This window comes from Myotis lucifugus, unplaced genomic scaffold (genome assembly GCF_000147115.1).
Source record: "Myotis lucifugus unplaced genomic scaffold, Myoluc2.0 scaffold_54, whole genome shotgun sequence".
In the NCBI taxonomy this organism is placed as follows: Eukaryota; Metazoa; Chordata; class Mammalia; order Chiroptera; family Vespertilionidae; genus Myotis; species Myotis lucifugus.
Genome location: NW_005871102.1, coordinates 5,992,539 through 6,008,635, shown reverse-complemented (window position 1 = coordinate 6,008,635; position 16,097 = coordinate 5,992,539). Strand labels below are relative to the sequence as shown.

The 16,097-nt window shown below is 50.9% G+C and overlaps 1 protein-coding gene across 1 annotated transcript in view; it reads right to left on the bottom strand.

Annotated features, from left to right (window-relative positions):
* CACNA1E (calcium voltage-gated channel subunit alpha1 E) overlaps window positions 1–16,097 on the bottom strand; it is a 259,356-nt gene that overhangs the window by 35,720 nt on the left and 207,539 nt on the right. The window contains 9 exon segments of the mRNA XM_023753932.1: window positions 131–241; window positions 920–1,084; window positions 1,807–2,008; window positions 3,299–3,354; window positions 3,357–3,453; window positions 3,970–4,130; window positions 6,391–6,487; window positions 8,041–8,052; window positions 15,196–15,302. Coding sequence (XP_023609700.1) covers window positions 131–241; window positions 920–1,084; window positions 1,807–2,008; window positions 3,299–3,354; window positions 3,357–3,453; window positions 3,970–4,130; window positions 6,391–6,487; window positions 8,041–8,052; window positions 15,196–15,302 — 1,008 coding nt within the window.

Sequence of the window (16,097 nt, the reverse complement as noted above, 5' to 3'; positions counted from 1 at the left end):
GAGCAGTTAGTTGAAAGGAGCCCACCATTAGGTGGGTAGGTACACGAACCGTGTCTGAGTAGTGGTACCCACCCTCCTTCCCACAAAGGCTGGGGAGCCAAATGGGATGAGGATACATTCCATCACGTACCAAGAAGCCAAACGCGATGATCTTCAGGACACATTCCAAGGAAAACACCATGGTGAAGGCGATATTCAGGTACTTCAGGGCCAGCTCGTAAGTACAGGGCGCAGAGTAGTACTGCCAGGAAGAGAAAAGAGGAGAGAAAGAACCAACCCTTAAAGTGAGAGGGGTACTCTGTGTCCCCGAGGCTGGCCATCTCTCACCCCTGCCCTCGGGAGGCGTTCTGGCACGTGGTGCAGGAGAGACCGGCATGGAATTCTGCAGAGAAGACTTACATATTCCATAGGGAAGACTTACATATTCCATAGGGAAGACTTACATATTCCATAGGGAAGAACGAAATAAAACCGAGGGAAGCACAGACCCTCCCCCAAGGCTACTTATTAGCAAAAGCCAGTCTTCTCAAGATGAAGGTGGGCAGGACAGAAACCTTTTCCAGAGTTAAAACTTGCCCATTTAGTATTAAACAAGGTCGAACCTCTTCCAACTCCATTAGAACCCTGTGATCACCGACATCTCCGAAAATTTCCACCCTTGTCTGAAACTCATTGCCATCACCACCTCTGGTCTTGGGAACTACTGGGAAGCTGCTATGTTTCACTGTATTTTGCCCCAAAGACTCAGAGGCTGGGCTATTGATTGAGAGAAGATCAAAAGGAGAATCCGTGACGGGAAAGTAGGTAAGGACCCTCACACTGGGAAGGTGGGGTGTCTTGGGTGAACACGCCATTGCTCTGTGAGGGAAGAGTCCCCGAGGTTCGCCTGCCCCAGTGCCTCCGGCCACCACCCTCTCACCTTCATCATCAGCACGATGGTGTTCAAGGCGATCATGGCCATGATGGTGTACTCAAAGGATGGAGACACCACGAAGTGCCAGACTCGGTACTGGAAGGTGTGCCTGTTCTGCGGCATGTAGCGGGTGAGCGGCTTGGCGCTGATGGCGAAGTCGATACACGCCCTCTGCAGGGAAGTCGTGATTGGTTATTGGCCCTAGCCCCAATCCCCCAAGCCTTGCACATTCGTGGCTCTGTTAGGTGGTTAGAAGAGGATGAATGCCCTGACCGGTTTGGCTCAGTGGATGAAGCGTCGGCCTGCGGACTGAAGGGTTGACGTGTCACCTTAAATGAATACATAGAACTGTGGGGCCCTGTCACATGGGGTAAGGACTTATTGGTTATTAATAATGTCCTTTTCACATGGCATGTGGCAAAGATGTTTAGGCAGGAAGCCTTATCTGATGCCCTCAGTCAGAAAGCAAAATCTCTCTATGCGTTCCCATAGCACTTGATGCACTTCTCTTATAGTCCCAGTTTCTAGTTCAGTTCCATTATAAAAACAACGAACCCTACAATCTACCAGAACTGTGCGTGTTACTAGAAAAGCAGTTGTAAATGAGCCATATCCCCTTCCTTTATAGCAAACATGCGTCACAGAGCAACACAGCCAGGTGACCAGGTGTCTTAATCACCCCCCACCATACACCACACTTCTGGACTCTGCACTGCATCTATAGGCCTTCCACAGAGCAGATGCTCAAAAAAAGTTTACTTAACGACTGAGTAATTTCCCCCACCTTCTCCCTATAAATATTAAGTGAAGGAAACTGCCTTCCTTCCCAACACTGCTGGTCTGAGTCCCTTTCTGGTGCCCTGGCTGCCCACGCTGCAGACCACCTGGCCTACCTCGTTCTTCTCCAGGCTGCACTCCTCCATCATCTTGTCCCCTTGCTCCTGGAAGGTGATGATGATGAGAGCCACGAAGATGTTGACAAAGAAGAAAGGGAAGACCACAAAGTAGACCACGTAAAAGATGGACATCTCCATGCGGTTGCTGCGGCTCGGGCCTCGGTCTTCCTCCGTCACATCGACAGAATGCTGCAAAACCCTGTGGGGACAGGATGAGGGGACAGATGGCGGATGGCCGTCTCGGCCGCTGCTCTGACTCAAGGTTTCAGTAGGAGATATGCCACCGGTTATATTTTCTTGTCTGGCCCCCTTGACTGTGCAGAACCTCCATTAATATATTTGGGGTCCATAATAACCAAGTTGGTGGGGATTCAGTGACCCTCAACCCACTGCTTTTCTAGCCCGTTCCATCAGGCATCTAACTTCTAAGCAACAGAGTGCCATTATTTGATAGTTTAGGTCAGTGGTCGGCAAACTGCAGCTGGCAAGCCACATGCGGCTCTGTGGCCCCTTCAGTGTGGCTCTTCCACAAAATACCATGTGCGGTCATGCATGTACAGTGCGATTGAAACTTCGTGGCCCATGTGCAGAAGTCGGTATTTTGTGGAAGAGCCACACTCAAGGGGCCAAAGAGCCGCATGTGACTCGCGAGCCGCAGTTTGCCGACCATGGGTTTAGGTTGTCATATTCAATACCAAGAGACTCCTGGATTTCCACTTGGCATTTTGCTGCCAACTAGAGCATGCTGCCTCCAGAAAGGGGCGTCTTAGTGATTGCCAAGTCTCTGAGAAGCCACTGCACAGCTATGGGTAGCATAAAAACTACATTCTTCCCTGGCCGGTGTGGCTCAGTTGGTTGGGCATCGATCCATGCACCAAAAAGTTGCCTGTTCAATTCCTGGTCATGGCACATACCTGGGTTGTGGACTGGATCCCTGGTAGGGGGGCATGTAGGAGGCAGCCAATTGATGTTTCACTCACATCCGCATTTCTCTCTCTCTCCCCCTCTCCCTTCCTCTCTTAAAAAAAATAAAAAAATCTTTTGGAAAAAAAGAAACGACATTGTTGTCTTCTTTAGAAGAGGTGTGATCACAGAAAGTGTCTCGGGGTTCTGCCAGCTCATCCCTAACCCTCAATCCTCAGGTGTTGGGCGAGCTTGGAGGAGAAATCTGTTTAAAACAACTCCCAGGGACTCTTGTAAGGGATAGAAAGCTGTTCAAAACTTACTTGTTCTACAGGAGTACAATGGGTCCACTCAACTCCTCAATACTTGGCTAAAACATTAAGAGTTTCAAATATTTCCCAGACGTTGTCATCTCCCTCTCGATTTTTGCCTTAAGGATTTCCATTCTTCCTCTCTCACCCACTCAGAGCTACTTACTCTCCCTGGTATAATAACTAAGGGTTACCCTGGTTCATCTTGAATCGGATTCTCAAAGGCAACCACATGGTCCCACCCCAGCTCACAGACAAGCAAGCTCGTCACTCACTGAGGCCATCCTTCCCCTGTGGAGACGGTGAAGAGGGTCAGACGGTGAAGAGGGTCAGCAGAGCCCAGATGATGTTGTCGTAGTGGAATTCGTGGCGCTTCCATTCCCGACCTTTCACCTCCATCTTGTTTTTCTCGTGATCTACATAGTTGCCTCTAAAACCAGTGCAGAAATGAAATAGAGCCCCTTCACTATAGCTCATAGGGAGTCAGGGAATTCTTTGGACTTCAATGATGCAGGGTAACTGATCAGCGTACAGATGCAATGAAAAAGGAATTTTATTCAAGGCAATGTATCACTGTGGAATAAAAATGGGATTTGGTGCCCAACAGACATAGAAGATTGACTCCTAATCCTTTCAGTAACTTAAACTTTCAGAGCCGCAGCTCCACATCTAGAAGATGCAAATAAAACCTATCTCAAAAGATGGTTATAAAGATTTAAGATTATATATATATATATGAGGTAGAATGCCAGGTACCATGTCGGATACAAAAAAGATTCTATATACTCAATAAAAGTTTAGCAACCTCCCATTTTGCCTTCTTCTAAAAGAGGAATGTGAAGGGTATGAGAAAGAATAGAGCTACGTATGGAGGTCGCATGGGCCTCCTGGGAACACACTTCAGCAGAAAGTGAGCGGTGGGGACGGGATGTGTGGTGGCACTTACATGCACTCCTTCTCTGTGTCCTTGGAACTGTCCGTGCAATAAAAGAACTTTCCCTTGAAGAGCTGAACGGCGATAACAGCAAAGATGAACATGAAGAGCTTGTAGACAATGAGGATGTTGAAGACGTTCTTCAATGAGGTCACCACGCAGTCAAAGACGGCCTGTGCACAGAAGAGCCCAGGGTGTGAGTCCCGGAAGGGCCTGCGCGTTTGCCTAGAGCTGAGCCAGCCCACTGAGAAGGTGCCTCAGGAGACATCGCCTTGCTAAGCAGTGACACTCATGGGATTCAGAGCTGGCTTCCAAGCTGGTCACGACTACAAGGACCCACCACCTGAGAAGGGGACACATGCTCTGAATCTGACAGCGACCCCAGAGCAAGAGAGACAGGTGCATCGGGCAATGGAAGAACCCTTTGAGGAACCCCATTAGGTGCACTCTATCTGGTGGGAAGACAGAAATTTGTTGCAGAAAGGGATCTTTGGGTTCGGTCAGCCCATTTCAGCCATTAAATAGCTTGTTCCCTGATCGTACATGTATTTGGTGACAAATTCTTAGATTTGATTCGTATACTGAGTATGTCCTTTTCTCTTTACCTTTCTAAATGGGTTGGAATGAAATAAACTATCATCTTTGTCCATTTTAATGCAAGTTTGCTCCAATTACATTCAACCCTTCACATAAATGTTCTCCAGGTGAAAGCTGGAATAAAGATGTAATAGGTGGTATGGGAAGGGATGGACAGCCACCCTGGGGTGGACATGGAAGACCAGGTGCGCCAACGCAGGATATTCAGTTAAAGGGACACTGGATTCCTCTTGGGAGAAGCCGCTCTAAGCCCGAAGCCATGAGAAGGAACATGGGACCTCAACACATTGCAAGCCATTTTTAGGTTATTTTCTAGGTTTTTAGGTTTAGCTCACTGGAGAGTCTGGTGCACGGTGGCATCGCATCTCTGCAGTCGCTCTTCGCAGGGCGGGGTGAACACTGCTGGTGTAATTAGTTCACCACTGCAGGGACTGTGAGTGACACGCAGCCTTGTGGAACCGTCAGAGCCATCCACATCTCCCTCGGTGACCGAGCAGCAGAGAGAGGAGCCAGCTCTTCTTCATTAAACGGAATTAACCAAGGGTGGGGTCGCCCTCCAGTCTGTTAACTAATCGCATCACGCCACCTGTACCCTCCCCAGGACCCCACATAGAGTGGAAGAGATGAGACACAAGACGGCAGCTACCAAGAGTGGTCAGGGCCCAGGTCTCCCGGCCAAATCTGGTTGGGGTGGGACAGAAGGGAACGAATACCTGTGGGCACTGACCCAGTCCAGGCCCAGCGCTGGGCCCTTCACCAGGTGGAGGGCTGTAACAAGCAGCACGTGAAAGACTGCCCGGCACCGTGGGAGGTGCCTCCTCCTGGCGGGAAGGCAGGGCCGGGGAAAGCAGGCAGTGAGGACACTTCCTGTGGGGCATGAGCCTCCTGGGAACCTGTGCAGGTGACCAGGGCCTTGGGCTCTAAGAGGAAGCCATGGCCCTGCTAGGTAGGGGACTTTCAGAAGTGACTTCCCTGCCGTCCCAGCCTTTGATAAAATCCAGCTGGTTTTGCTGCCTCTGCAGAGCCAGAGGGCAGAAAGGGAAACAGTGTGCTGAGGGCAGCATGGGGGAGGCAGAGGGGTTGGTGGGGAATATTCTAGAATATGTGAACCTAATGAGGAAGGGGAACTAGGAAGCAGGGCTGGCTGTCATTCACAGGGATTCAGGAGACAACTTTTCTCCCAGGACACTTCCGCTTCCATAATAGCAATGGATGTGTCTGGGGGAGGCAGGTTCAACCTGTAGCAAACAGGACTGGACTGGGGAAGCACACCCCGAGGGCAGGAAGAATCGGGGAGGGCACCTGTCAGGAGCAGGAGAACCAGATGACCTGCCTGCGCAGGCAAACACAGCTCCTGGCAACAGGAAGACCCTAACTCACCCTAGCTCACTTCCCCGTTTCTTCTCTGCTTCTGCCCCAAATGCCTCTGTTCTTGGGCAAGCAACTGACCTATCTGTGCCTCAAAAACAGGAAGGGTCAGTGCCAGAGTCAGTCCTGCTCCAGAATCTCAAGGAGGGAAACACCCTGGTTACTTGGCCTGACCCAGTGTGGAGACCGCAGACAGCGGCCCCGCTGCTTCCATCTGGGGAGGCTCTGGGACAGTCACACGGTTTTTCCTGAATGACAGGCCACAACCAGAGTGTATAACTATTGCCTGAGGCCGAATGCAAGAGGCAAAAGCCCCTTCATAGATTTCCTGGGATGCTGCCAGGTAGATGGGATATTCCCAAATACAGGAATATTCCCAGATACAATTCTACAAGAGCAAGCCAACCGTGGCTGCAGAGAGAGGATGGGCAAAGGGGACTTGTTGGGAAGAAACTCAGAAAGCATTACCTTGAGCTTGGGCAGGCGCTTGATGGTCTTCAGAGGCCTCAGCACACGGAGCACCCGCAGGGACTTGATGGTCTTGATGTCCCGCCCCTTGTTGGTTCTGCAGGGGAAAAGCCCCCGGGGAAGCCCAGGACGGGGAGAAATGAAAATGACATTCACATTTCTGCATTAACCACGGAGTAAAGGGGGAGAGGTAGGCCAAAGGCCAGGACTTGGGTCCTTCTGGGAGACGCCACAAAACATGCATTGGGAAACTTTTCAAGGCACTCCCCAGTGTGCACACTCTCATATGCACACACACATAAGAATCCTCACATAGAGGGACACACACACACACACAGAGGCATCCATGCACACATGTTAATGACCACTTCCTCTCCCTATCAGCCAGTGGAATGTTGCTAAGTAGCTCACTGGCAAAATGAACAAGGAAGAGAACTTGACTAGGGAACATGATGGTCACACACTGTGGATCCCCGCTGTGTCCAGGCTACTGCTTCTGCAGTGGTAGACTTGCCGATGACATTGGTTAAAGGAATTAGTACCCCATGGTTGAGAGCAAGTCTCCTTAGGGGACTTGACCTCGCCCTGTCTTTGGCTCTAGGTTTGTCACCTCAGCAGAGCTTGTCAGCTCAGGGGAGAGCAGGGTGAGGAAGGCTGGTGGGGACCTAACACCCATGCTGTGCTGGGCTGCCTATTCCAGAGACGGCATGTCATGCAGGCTTCTTGCCAGGACCTTGGCTCACACCCCAGTGATCCGTATGGCTGGCTCTTCCCGCAGTCCCTCCCCATTTGAGATGCTGTGCGCCCAGCACAGACTGCAGAGAGCCCTGCGCTGGGAGAAGGCCCAGACTGCAGTGCCTGCCCACCTCCATCCTCCCCCACAGCCAATGGCCCACCCTCTGCAGCCTCTTGGCAACGTTTGCTCCTTACAGATACATTTCTTTTTAGTTTGAATGAAGTGAATAAATCAACCTGCAATCTCTCTCTCCGCCCTGCTCATCCCCTGAGATCTTTGCATTCAATTCAAACAACTGCAGTTTGTAAAACACGCAGACGGTGCGGATGAGACTCTCAGCAGTGAGCTCAGGCTCTGGTTCTTCCCTCGTGTGGGCCCAGGCGACCATCACACCGACCACCTGAGCAATGGGGCCCAGAACATCCGATGGGCCCTGCCTGTCACCCCCACCCCCGATAGGGAGGTACGTCCATCCCAGGTCGGAGACATCTAATGTAATTCAAGAAATGCTGGCTATGCTCAGATTGTAAATTTAAAGACCCTCTTAAAGGTTATAGGCCATGACCTACAAGTCACTTTTAGTCAACCCTGGAGGTGAACATAGATAATCCAAACATGTCACATCGATAAGGTCTTTTGCATGCAGGGGCTTTGTATATTTTATAAACTCTTTTTACTGTATCAGGGTCATCTATCTACCTATCTAAAAAAGGCAAAGCCAAATCCATATTCAAACCAATCAGAAGGGTCACGTCCCAAGAAGGCTTGGCGACTCCTTTCAGTGGAAACTCACCGCTCACGTAAACGCACTGTGCCTTCCTTCACCAGTCACTCTTCCTTCCCAAGCATGCTTTCTCCCTCCTCCCACCCAGGCCCGAGTTCTTCCTTCAAAGAAAACTGAGAATAATATTTACCCCAAAGCGTTTCTATGGAGGATCCGAGCAGAAAGCAGTTTAAAAGAGAGAAGAAGGGATGGGGAGAAAGAAGATCAGACACTTCATGGACAAAGGGAACCGTACAAGACAGGAAACTGGAGGCGCACAGGCCTGTGAGGTCCCGCTCACAGCCTCTCGGCCTTGGCACCGCAGAGCCCACAGGCTTTGTGAAAGGCAGGCCAGCACCCACGCGCTCCCACCCCCTCCCACTTGCAAAGGCAGAGGGTGCGGCTGCCTCCATCATCGTACTTCATTCCACTGAGCCTAGAGTAACTGAAGTTTTAAATGCGGGCTTTTATTTCCATCTCTTTAGTCATCTTTAGACAAACACTTACTGTTTCCAGTGAATTTATAAGAAACCAGCTGGAGGAATTACACCTGTTCTGGGCCAGAGTTCACCTCTCTCGAAGGGCATTCAAGTCATCCTGCCATATTTATGCTCATGAAGGACTTCATTCAAACAGGGGCCACGTGATCAAGCTAGGAGGGGCACTCTGTCATCTTATAAAGCACAGATGAGCGACACCATAAAACTGCCTCGAAATATGGGGAAGGCGTGGTCTGTCAGGGTCCCCATGTCACACGAAGGGATGGCTTTTGATAAATTAAATGACCAATTGTCCATCGTGAGCTATTTACTGTACAACTTGGGGAAAAAATCATCTGAGCTCTACTGGTGAGGCGTAACAACAGCTTGGCACATACCCAGGTTGCGATAGATGTTTCTTTCACACACCAATGTTTCTCTCTCTCTCCCTTCTCCCGCTCTCTAAAATTAATTTTAAAAACATATCAAAAAAAAGGGTGAGAGCATAAATGTAAAATACTTGAGATGAAATAAGGAGAGCTAGCTTTTTACATGTTTCTTCCTGGCTAGAGTCTGAGCTAAGCACTTGCAGTGCAACGCTTTATTTGGACGCCCTAATCACGTTAGGGCGTAGGTGTTACTATCCCTGTTTTACAGAAGAGACTCAGAGAGGCTGAGCGAGCGCCCGGCCTTGGCAGGGCGAGCTGGGCTGTGGTGCTGGGAGCTCTTGCTCTGCACCAGCGGGCTCTGCTCTGCACCAGCGGGCTCTGCTCTGGACTCCGTCAAACAGCGCACCGGCTTCCAGGGCCGGAACCGATCCCCGAGGTCCTCTTAACTGCGAGGCACCGGCGGCCGGGAGGTGGGCCTTGCATAAGATGGCCTGGAGAGTGAGCTGCAGTACCTCATGACCCGGCCTGCTGCTATGAGGCAGTGCCTAGCATTCAGGCTTTGGTTCTTAGTTGCTGGTTGCAGTGAAGATAATTTCTCTTAAAATTTTTTTTAATGTGCCACAAACCTATGTTATACCACCATATACCACAAAAACTTCTAAATACCATTTTACTCAGTAAATGGTCCCGTATTCAAAATTATATTAATTTCACTGCAAATGACAAATGGATACTAATTTGGGAAGTAAACCCAAGGCCCCCTAAACCTTAAATCCATCATGGGATAATCTCCAAATGTTAAGCGGGCAGAGATAATACCTTCCCCTAAATGGCAACAGCATCTTCTCACCCAGGATACCAGGTTGGTCAGTCAAGTATCCCTTTATGCGTTCATATAACAGCATTGGTGGAGTCCTTGACATACGTCAGCGACTCTTTCTAGGTGCTGGATACACAGCTGTGAACAAAACAAACGAGATCCCTCCCCTCTTGAAACACCCAGTCTAGCAGGGAAGACAGGCCTCAAGTCAACAAATCAAAGTGTAACTGTATGCTCAATGCTACGGAAAACCGGAATCATTTGATTGAAAAGTTTACGAAAACAACAACATAGGACATAGGTCACCCCCGCAAACCGCCCCCCCGCTGGCTGCATTCATCTTGAGCAAAAGCTACGTGTAGGAGAACCTTCCGTATCCCCAAAGTGAGAGAATAGAGTGGAATCAATGGCCGGGCAGGTGGTCAAGGGTCCCACACTCCAGGCGCTCACTTTTGCTTGACCAGGTCCTTAACCCCAATACCTTTACATTCAGAAGCATCTGAGCAGGTCCTCGGAGGTTCATACTGACACCCATCTTAGTAAGAAAGGCTCAAGCATTCTCACTCCTCCCACACAGCTGGGTAGAGGACAGAATTTTCTCTCTACAATAAATTATGCCCTAGAATCCCAATATAATATCATACTATGGAACCAAGGGGATCTCTGACCACCCTAGGGGGTGTCCCTTGTTTAGGAAAACGGGGCGCCATGATGGTACGCTCCGATCCTAGGGGCGGAGTGTAGCTGTCCACCTACTGTGAGAATGGGACTCTGTGCCCCACTCTTGACTCCCACAGATTTGAGTCAGGGAGAGTAATCAGACATGGGTCAAAAGTAAACCATTTCCAAACAGGCCTCACAGTGCAGAGGAGCCGCTGAAAAGCTCTGATTTTGAGTGGCTGCAGAAAGGCTCGTTTGCATTCTCAGTTGTGTTAACATATGTTCAGCGCTGGTTTGAAAATTGCCATTTGAAGTGAAAGGGATGCTGGGTAACAAAGCCAGAGAGTCAGGAATGGCCTCAACAACTTAGCCCCCGTTCATTGAAACAGACCCTTATTTACACATGGGCTAGGGCCTAGCCGCTCGGCCAAAGGACCTTTCCCAAACCCACGCATGTAAGAATTATCCAAGCTGATGTCCAAGTCAGCAAGACCGCACAGGAGAGGTCTTATCAAACTAGCAGCACAAACTCTTCCAGCACTTTAATTCATGTGCTTTTTTTATACATCATTTAAATATAACCATCCCATAATCCTTTGCTAGTTGTTGCTATTAAATATATAATCAGATTTATTATTGTTTTTTTTACACTGCCTGGCTAATGAGTGAAATTTTACCAGGTTTAAAAATGGACTCTAATATTAAAGTCTGAGGATAATTTCACAGGCTAGGACACCCTGGTCCCACTTTAATTGGGACTTAATTGGGCCACACGATCTTCCATTTACTTCCCACTTACTTGGTAAGCTCCCGGCAGCTCTCCAGAAAATAACGCCATGTTTCTCTTATGTCTCATCAGTAAAAGACGAGACTTTTCTAGCTCAGTTGCCAAGTGGCCCTCCAGATCCTTCACGCGTAATCACTCATCACTCACTGCGATCTTGCCCTTCAGCTTCCAGGCCCCTGTCCTCGAAGAACATGCTCTCAAGTGGGTTTCTGCTAGAACCCAACTCTCCTTGCACGGGGGACAGAGTGGGGGTGTCGCGTCCTGGAGAGCCTTCCCTCCTTGGGTGGCATGGCCTTCCATCCCCCCCCAACCCCCGCCCCAAATCCAGGACAGAACAGCAGGGGGTCTGAGGGCATGTCTTGCATTAGGAATAGACAGGTTTGCTGAGGGGAAGGCGAGGGCAGGGGCCGTGCTGGAAGGAGCCCTGAGCCTTGCTAAAAAGTGTCTGGGCTATTATTTGATAGGCAAAATAACTACCATTTATTACCCACTTTCTAAATGCTCAGCACCATATTGAACACTGAATGCATTTCACCTTATTTAATTCTCACAAGATCAAAAAACAGTTATTTTTAATTTCCACGTACAGATGAGCAAGTGGATGTCCAGAGAGCGAAGGCAGCTAACAGTGAAGAGGGCTGAGATTCAGACCTAAGGCTACCTGACTCTCAATCTTATGTTTTTATTTCTGATGTCACAATGCCTTTCCACGCGGAAACCACTGGAGGCTTTTAGCCAAAGAAGGAAACAGCCAAGGAACCAGCGGTTCCCGAGCTCAAACATTGAGCTGTCTGCTCTAGCATCCTTCATCAGACCGGGGCCGATGAGGGCTCATGGAAGAACCAGGTACAGACAGAAAAGCAAGATGGACAAGGTCAGAGATGCCTTCTCCATCAGGCACACAGGCCTTGTCCATCTCCAGGCAGAGGCAGAAGCAGCTGGAGGCCGAGGACAGAGCCACACCAAGCCACTGCTTGGAGCTGACAGGGGTAATGGCTTGGAACTAACTAGAATATCTGAGACAGAGGAGAGCGTCATGTCATGGAGAAAGCCCTAAACTTGAAATAAAATTAAAAAATCAATTGTTTAAGAACTGGCTTTGCTATGCACAAGTCAAATAGTCGAACCTCAGGCAATTCATTTCTCAAGTATAAAGCAGGCCTGTCCGGGACAAATGACATACAGAGGTGAAAGCGCTCTAAACTCCAAGCCCCATGGAAACGAGGAGGCAGCTCTCGCCTCTGTACTGGCAGCGCTCGTCTCTGGAGAGGGAACTCCAAGGCCAGCACTTTGACCTCGTAATGCTTAGCTGTGGCCAAGTGGGAGGGTCCCTCTTCTTCCTGACCCATCCCTCAGCATTTCGGGGTCACCCATGAGCTCTACATCCTCTGCTTCTTTCTTTGCTCTGGGACCAGAGCCTGGTCTATGCTAACTGGTTAGTGCAGAATTCTTTCCTTCTTGCATGTGGACCTCAACAAGCTCCCTGAACACACTCATGTTGGCCTTTGCACATTTCTCCTTGGCAAACACAGCACCATACTCTCACTGGAAGGCATTTTAGTCCAAGCTCGGAGCCGCGGCAGGAGACAGCAGAGCAGTGGACCGTCTCCTAGCAATTTTGTTATTCAATCTGGTCAAGCTAGTGACCTTATGTCTTGGCTCTTAGTCTTCACATTCTAAACACCCCAAACCTTCTCATCGGCTGATCTTTCTAAGAAGGTCTAGGTACTGGCTGAAGTCCAGCCAGATACACCCCCTCACACATACCAGCTGGAGACTAATTCATAATGCTAGGCTGTGCCTCTGCCAGTGTGGATTAAGCAGATGGCTGGCGGGTCACATGATCGGAGCTGACACTTCCCCTCATGACCTCCTCTGACCTGAATTATTCTAAAACTCCTTTCAAATGTGAGGACAGTGTGAGTGGTTTTTCCTAATCCCGCAGGACCTGGCTCTCCCATGGCTGGGAAGGTTCTGTGCAGGGGGCTAACATCTGGGTCTCGGTATCCATATTGTTGGTTACCACACGGATGGGGCCGTGCTCCCTGATGGGTCCATTTCATTCTGTTTGGTTCTGGGTCTCTCGAAACAACATCTTTCTATCTGTTCACTGCTGAGATGCCATTTACGACCAACCATCTCCCAAATCTGGGCTTGTTAATCAAGAGAAAATGCTTGGGCATTCCCACCCATGGCCTCCATATGATGACGGTCTCCAAGCCCACTTTCCACAGAGGGCCCTCCAACAGCACATGTCACAGAGGACACATGCATACTGGGACTCAATGCCAAGAGCAGGTAGACTGGGAACTTCTCTCTTTCAGGCACTCGCTCCATGTGGCTCTCACTTTTTCTGTCCCTCCACCCTCCCAAGGCAGCCAGAGTATAATACAGCCCTGGGCATCCCAAGAGTCCATGGGCATTAATCATCTGTAGTGTCCCTGCCTGGCGCAGTCAGGTAAAGTCTCTCTCGAGGGGACTCTTCAAGTTGGAGTCTCGCCGAACAGCATCTTTCTCTCCGCTCACTGCTGGAAATTTCCAATTCCAGCTCAGCCGGCAGCCTACGTCCAGTTAATGGGCTACCTGACGGCTAAATTTAATTTTAATCCTTCATTTGCTTCCCCAGAACAATGGAGCTGGACGACCTGTCTCGCTCAGTGGTAAATGGGTCTTCTTTGCATGAAGCAGAACTCTGTCCACTCTTTTGTCCCCTCTACAAGATTAATGTGTACTCAGAGCTTCCTTTGGGAGACCCCCGCGCTTTCAGTTCTTTCTTGGGGTGCTGCCAAGAAAGAAGCCAAAAAGGCAAAGCTTGAGGTTTGAGGGGGACTGCCTTGGATGCAGCCAGGTGTCAGGTGAGATGATGGTTCTAATGTTCCTATGCTCTGCTGACCGTGAGCAGAGACTCGCATTTCAGTTCTAAATGGTTATTCCTTTCCCAGGTGCCCCCCTTCACGCCTTCCCAAACACAAGCTCCCAAAGCTACACCAGCACCCGAGTACCAGATCCTGGGGCTCCTCAAGGATTTCCCCTTCCAAATCTAAAATCGCCTGAGCCTGTGTAAGTCATTGAACAATGACAGAACCAGCTCTGCCGCTGCGGCGAGCTCTGCATGCCTTCCACAGACCTTATCCATCTTCGGGCCCCATGTCGGTGTCAGGAGAGTGACATACTTCAGTGAGAAGAATAAAAGCCAGTGTGGGAATTCCGGATCCTGCTGGCATCAAGAGGCAGACTGACTCATGCTCCTTCCCGGCCCAGGACTGAGGAAGGAAAGGCCAGATGCGGCTGCGATCCAGCTCCCCTGCGTGGCAGGGAGTCCTGACCTCCCCTCGTGCCCTGCGACGATGGCACACAGCAACGGGAAGCTCTGGCACCAGCTGCCACAGAGCCTGCGTGAGACTGACTGATGCCCAGGCCCAAGTCGGGGGAGGGGGAGGTGGGAGCAGAATCGCTATTTTTCTTTTAAACTATTTGCGTTGACAAGCCATTATAAGCGGTGAGTTTACGATTTAGCATCCAGTGCAGGACAGCGCACCTGGCAACCTGACTTGAGCTAGGCAAGCAGCGTGTAGAGCAATGGGAATGAAGAGTGAGGGCCTGGGGTGGAGTGTAGGGTCACACACAGGGTCCTGTCCTCTCCTGTGTCCCCTCCTGAGGCGCTGTCCCCGCCCCCTGCCTGTCCGAAGCCTTTCACTGAACACTGAGGACCCGATACCCGAGGGCCAGGCAGCACCGCATCTCCGTGCAGGAGCCCAGAAGGCTCACAAACTCAACCTGGCGCAGTGGCCACATGACTTCCCTACGAGGCAGCTGAGTCTGGAGGTGGGGGTGCCGCAGGGAGAGATGAAAGGTCCCAGCTGAGGAAATCTCCCAGAACTGCCTCTTTGTTCGAGAGAATCGAGCAATGAAAGGGTCCAGCAGCCACGCCGGGCTCCCTCCCTGAGCCCATGGAGGCACTGCCCACACAGGGGAGCCCCTGCCCACGTTTAATTATCTCCAGGAAAGGAGCGCCAGGCCTCGGACCACTCCTTAGTGACTCTCCCTGCTCCTCTTCCAACAGCCCTGGCACTCAGGGTGCTGCTGTCCCTGGAGATGGCCTCCCCTGGGCCAGGGTCTCAGGAGGGAGGGAGGGGGGGAAGGTAATCCAACAGGAGAGAGAGTTACTTACGCCAAAGCAAAGGCCACCAGCGCACCAACCACCACCACGAAGTCCAGAATGTTCCACAGGTCTCGGAAGTAGGACCCGTCCTGCAGAATCAAGCCCTGGTCGATCATCTGCAGGAGAAGTGAGCAGCCGCTGATGAGGCGGAGGGGCAGGCAATGTGTGCCCTGAGCTCTGGGCTCCCCAGGCAATGCCTCCACTGCCATCGCCCCTACAGCCAACCCCACATGGGGCCTGAAGAGCAGAGGACTGGCTCTCTTCATGTAACTGAAGCCCGAGGTCCCGTCTCATAGCCACCAGGGCTCAACTAGGCCCCTCAGCTGGCACAGAGCCCTGACACGTCCCTCCTTTCCTTATGGCTCACCCACTGGGCACTGCCACACATACACACAGATGGGAAAAATCCCCGATGGGTGAAGCTGGGAACGAGAGAAATGTGGGTGTCAGGGTGATGGGGAACAGACCAGAGGCAGTGAGTGCAGCTGGGACTAAACAGAATCCAGGAAAACTCGACCCTACCTAACCCTTTGCCTTGGCACATACCAGGCTCAAGCCAGTGAGCGCTGGGGAGGCGACTGCTGTTCCCCAGTGTCTGCACTCCCACTGCCTCCTGGGAGTGGGCCTGGCTCCCCCTCCGGCCACACCCACAGGGCCGCCCCCCCCCCCCCCCCACTAAACAGCCCTCCTCAGTCACATCCTGCCAGGAGGGGCTTCATCAGGATCCTGGGGCCGGAGGAGGGGTTTGCAGAGACTGGTACTAAGCTTCTTTCACTGGCCAGAAGGGGAAAACATTGGGGAAGGTCCCTAAACTAAGGGAGCAAACAGGGGACCTATTCCAACCCCCCCAGGTTTCCTCTAGAGAAGGGGTTCTCAACCTTTCTAATGCCGCGACCCTTTAAAAAAGTTCC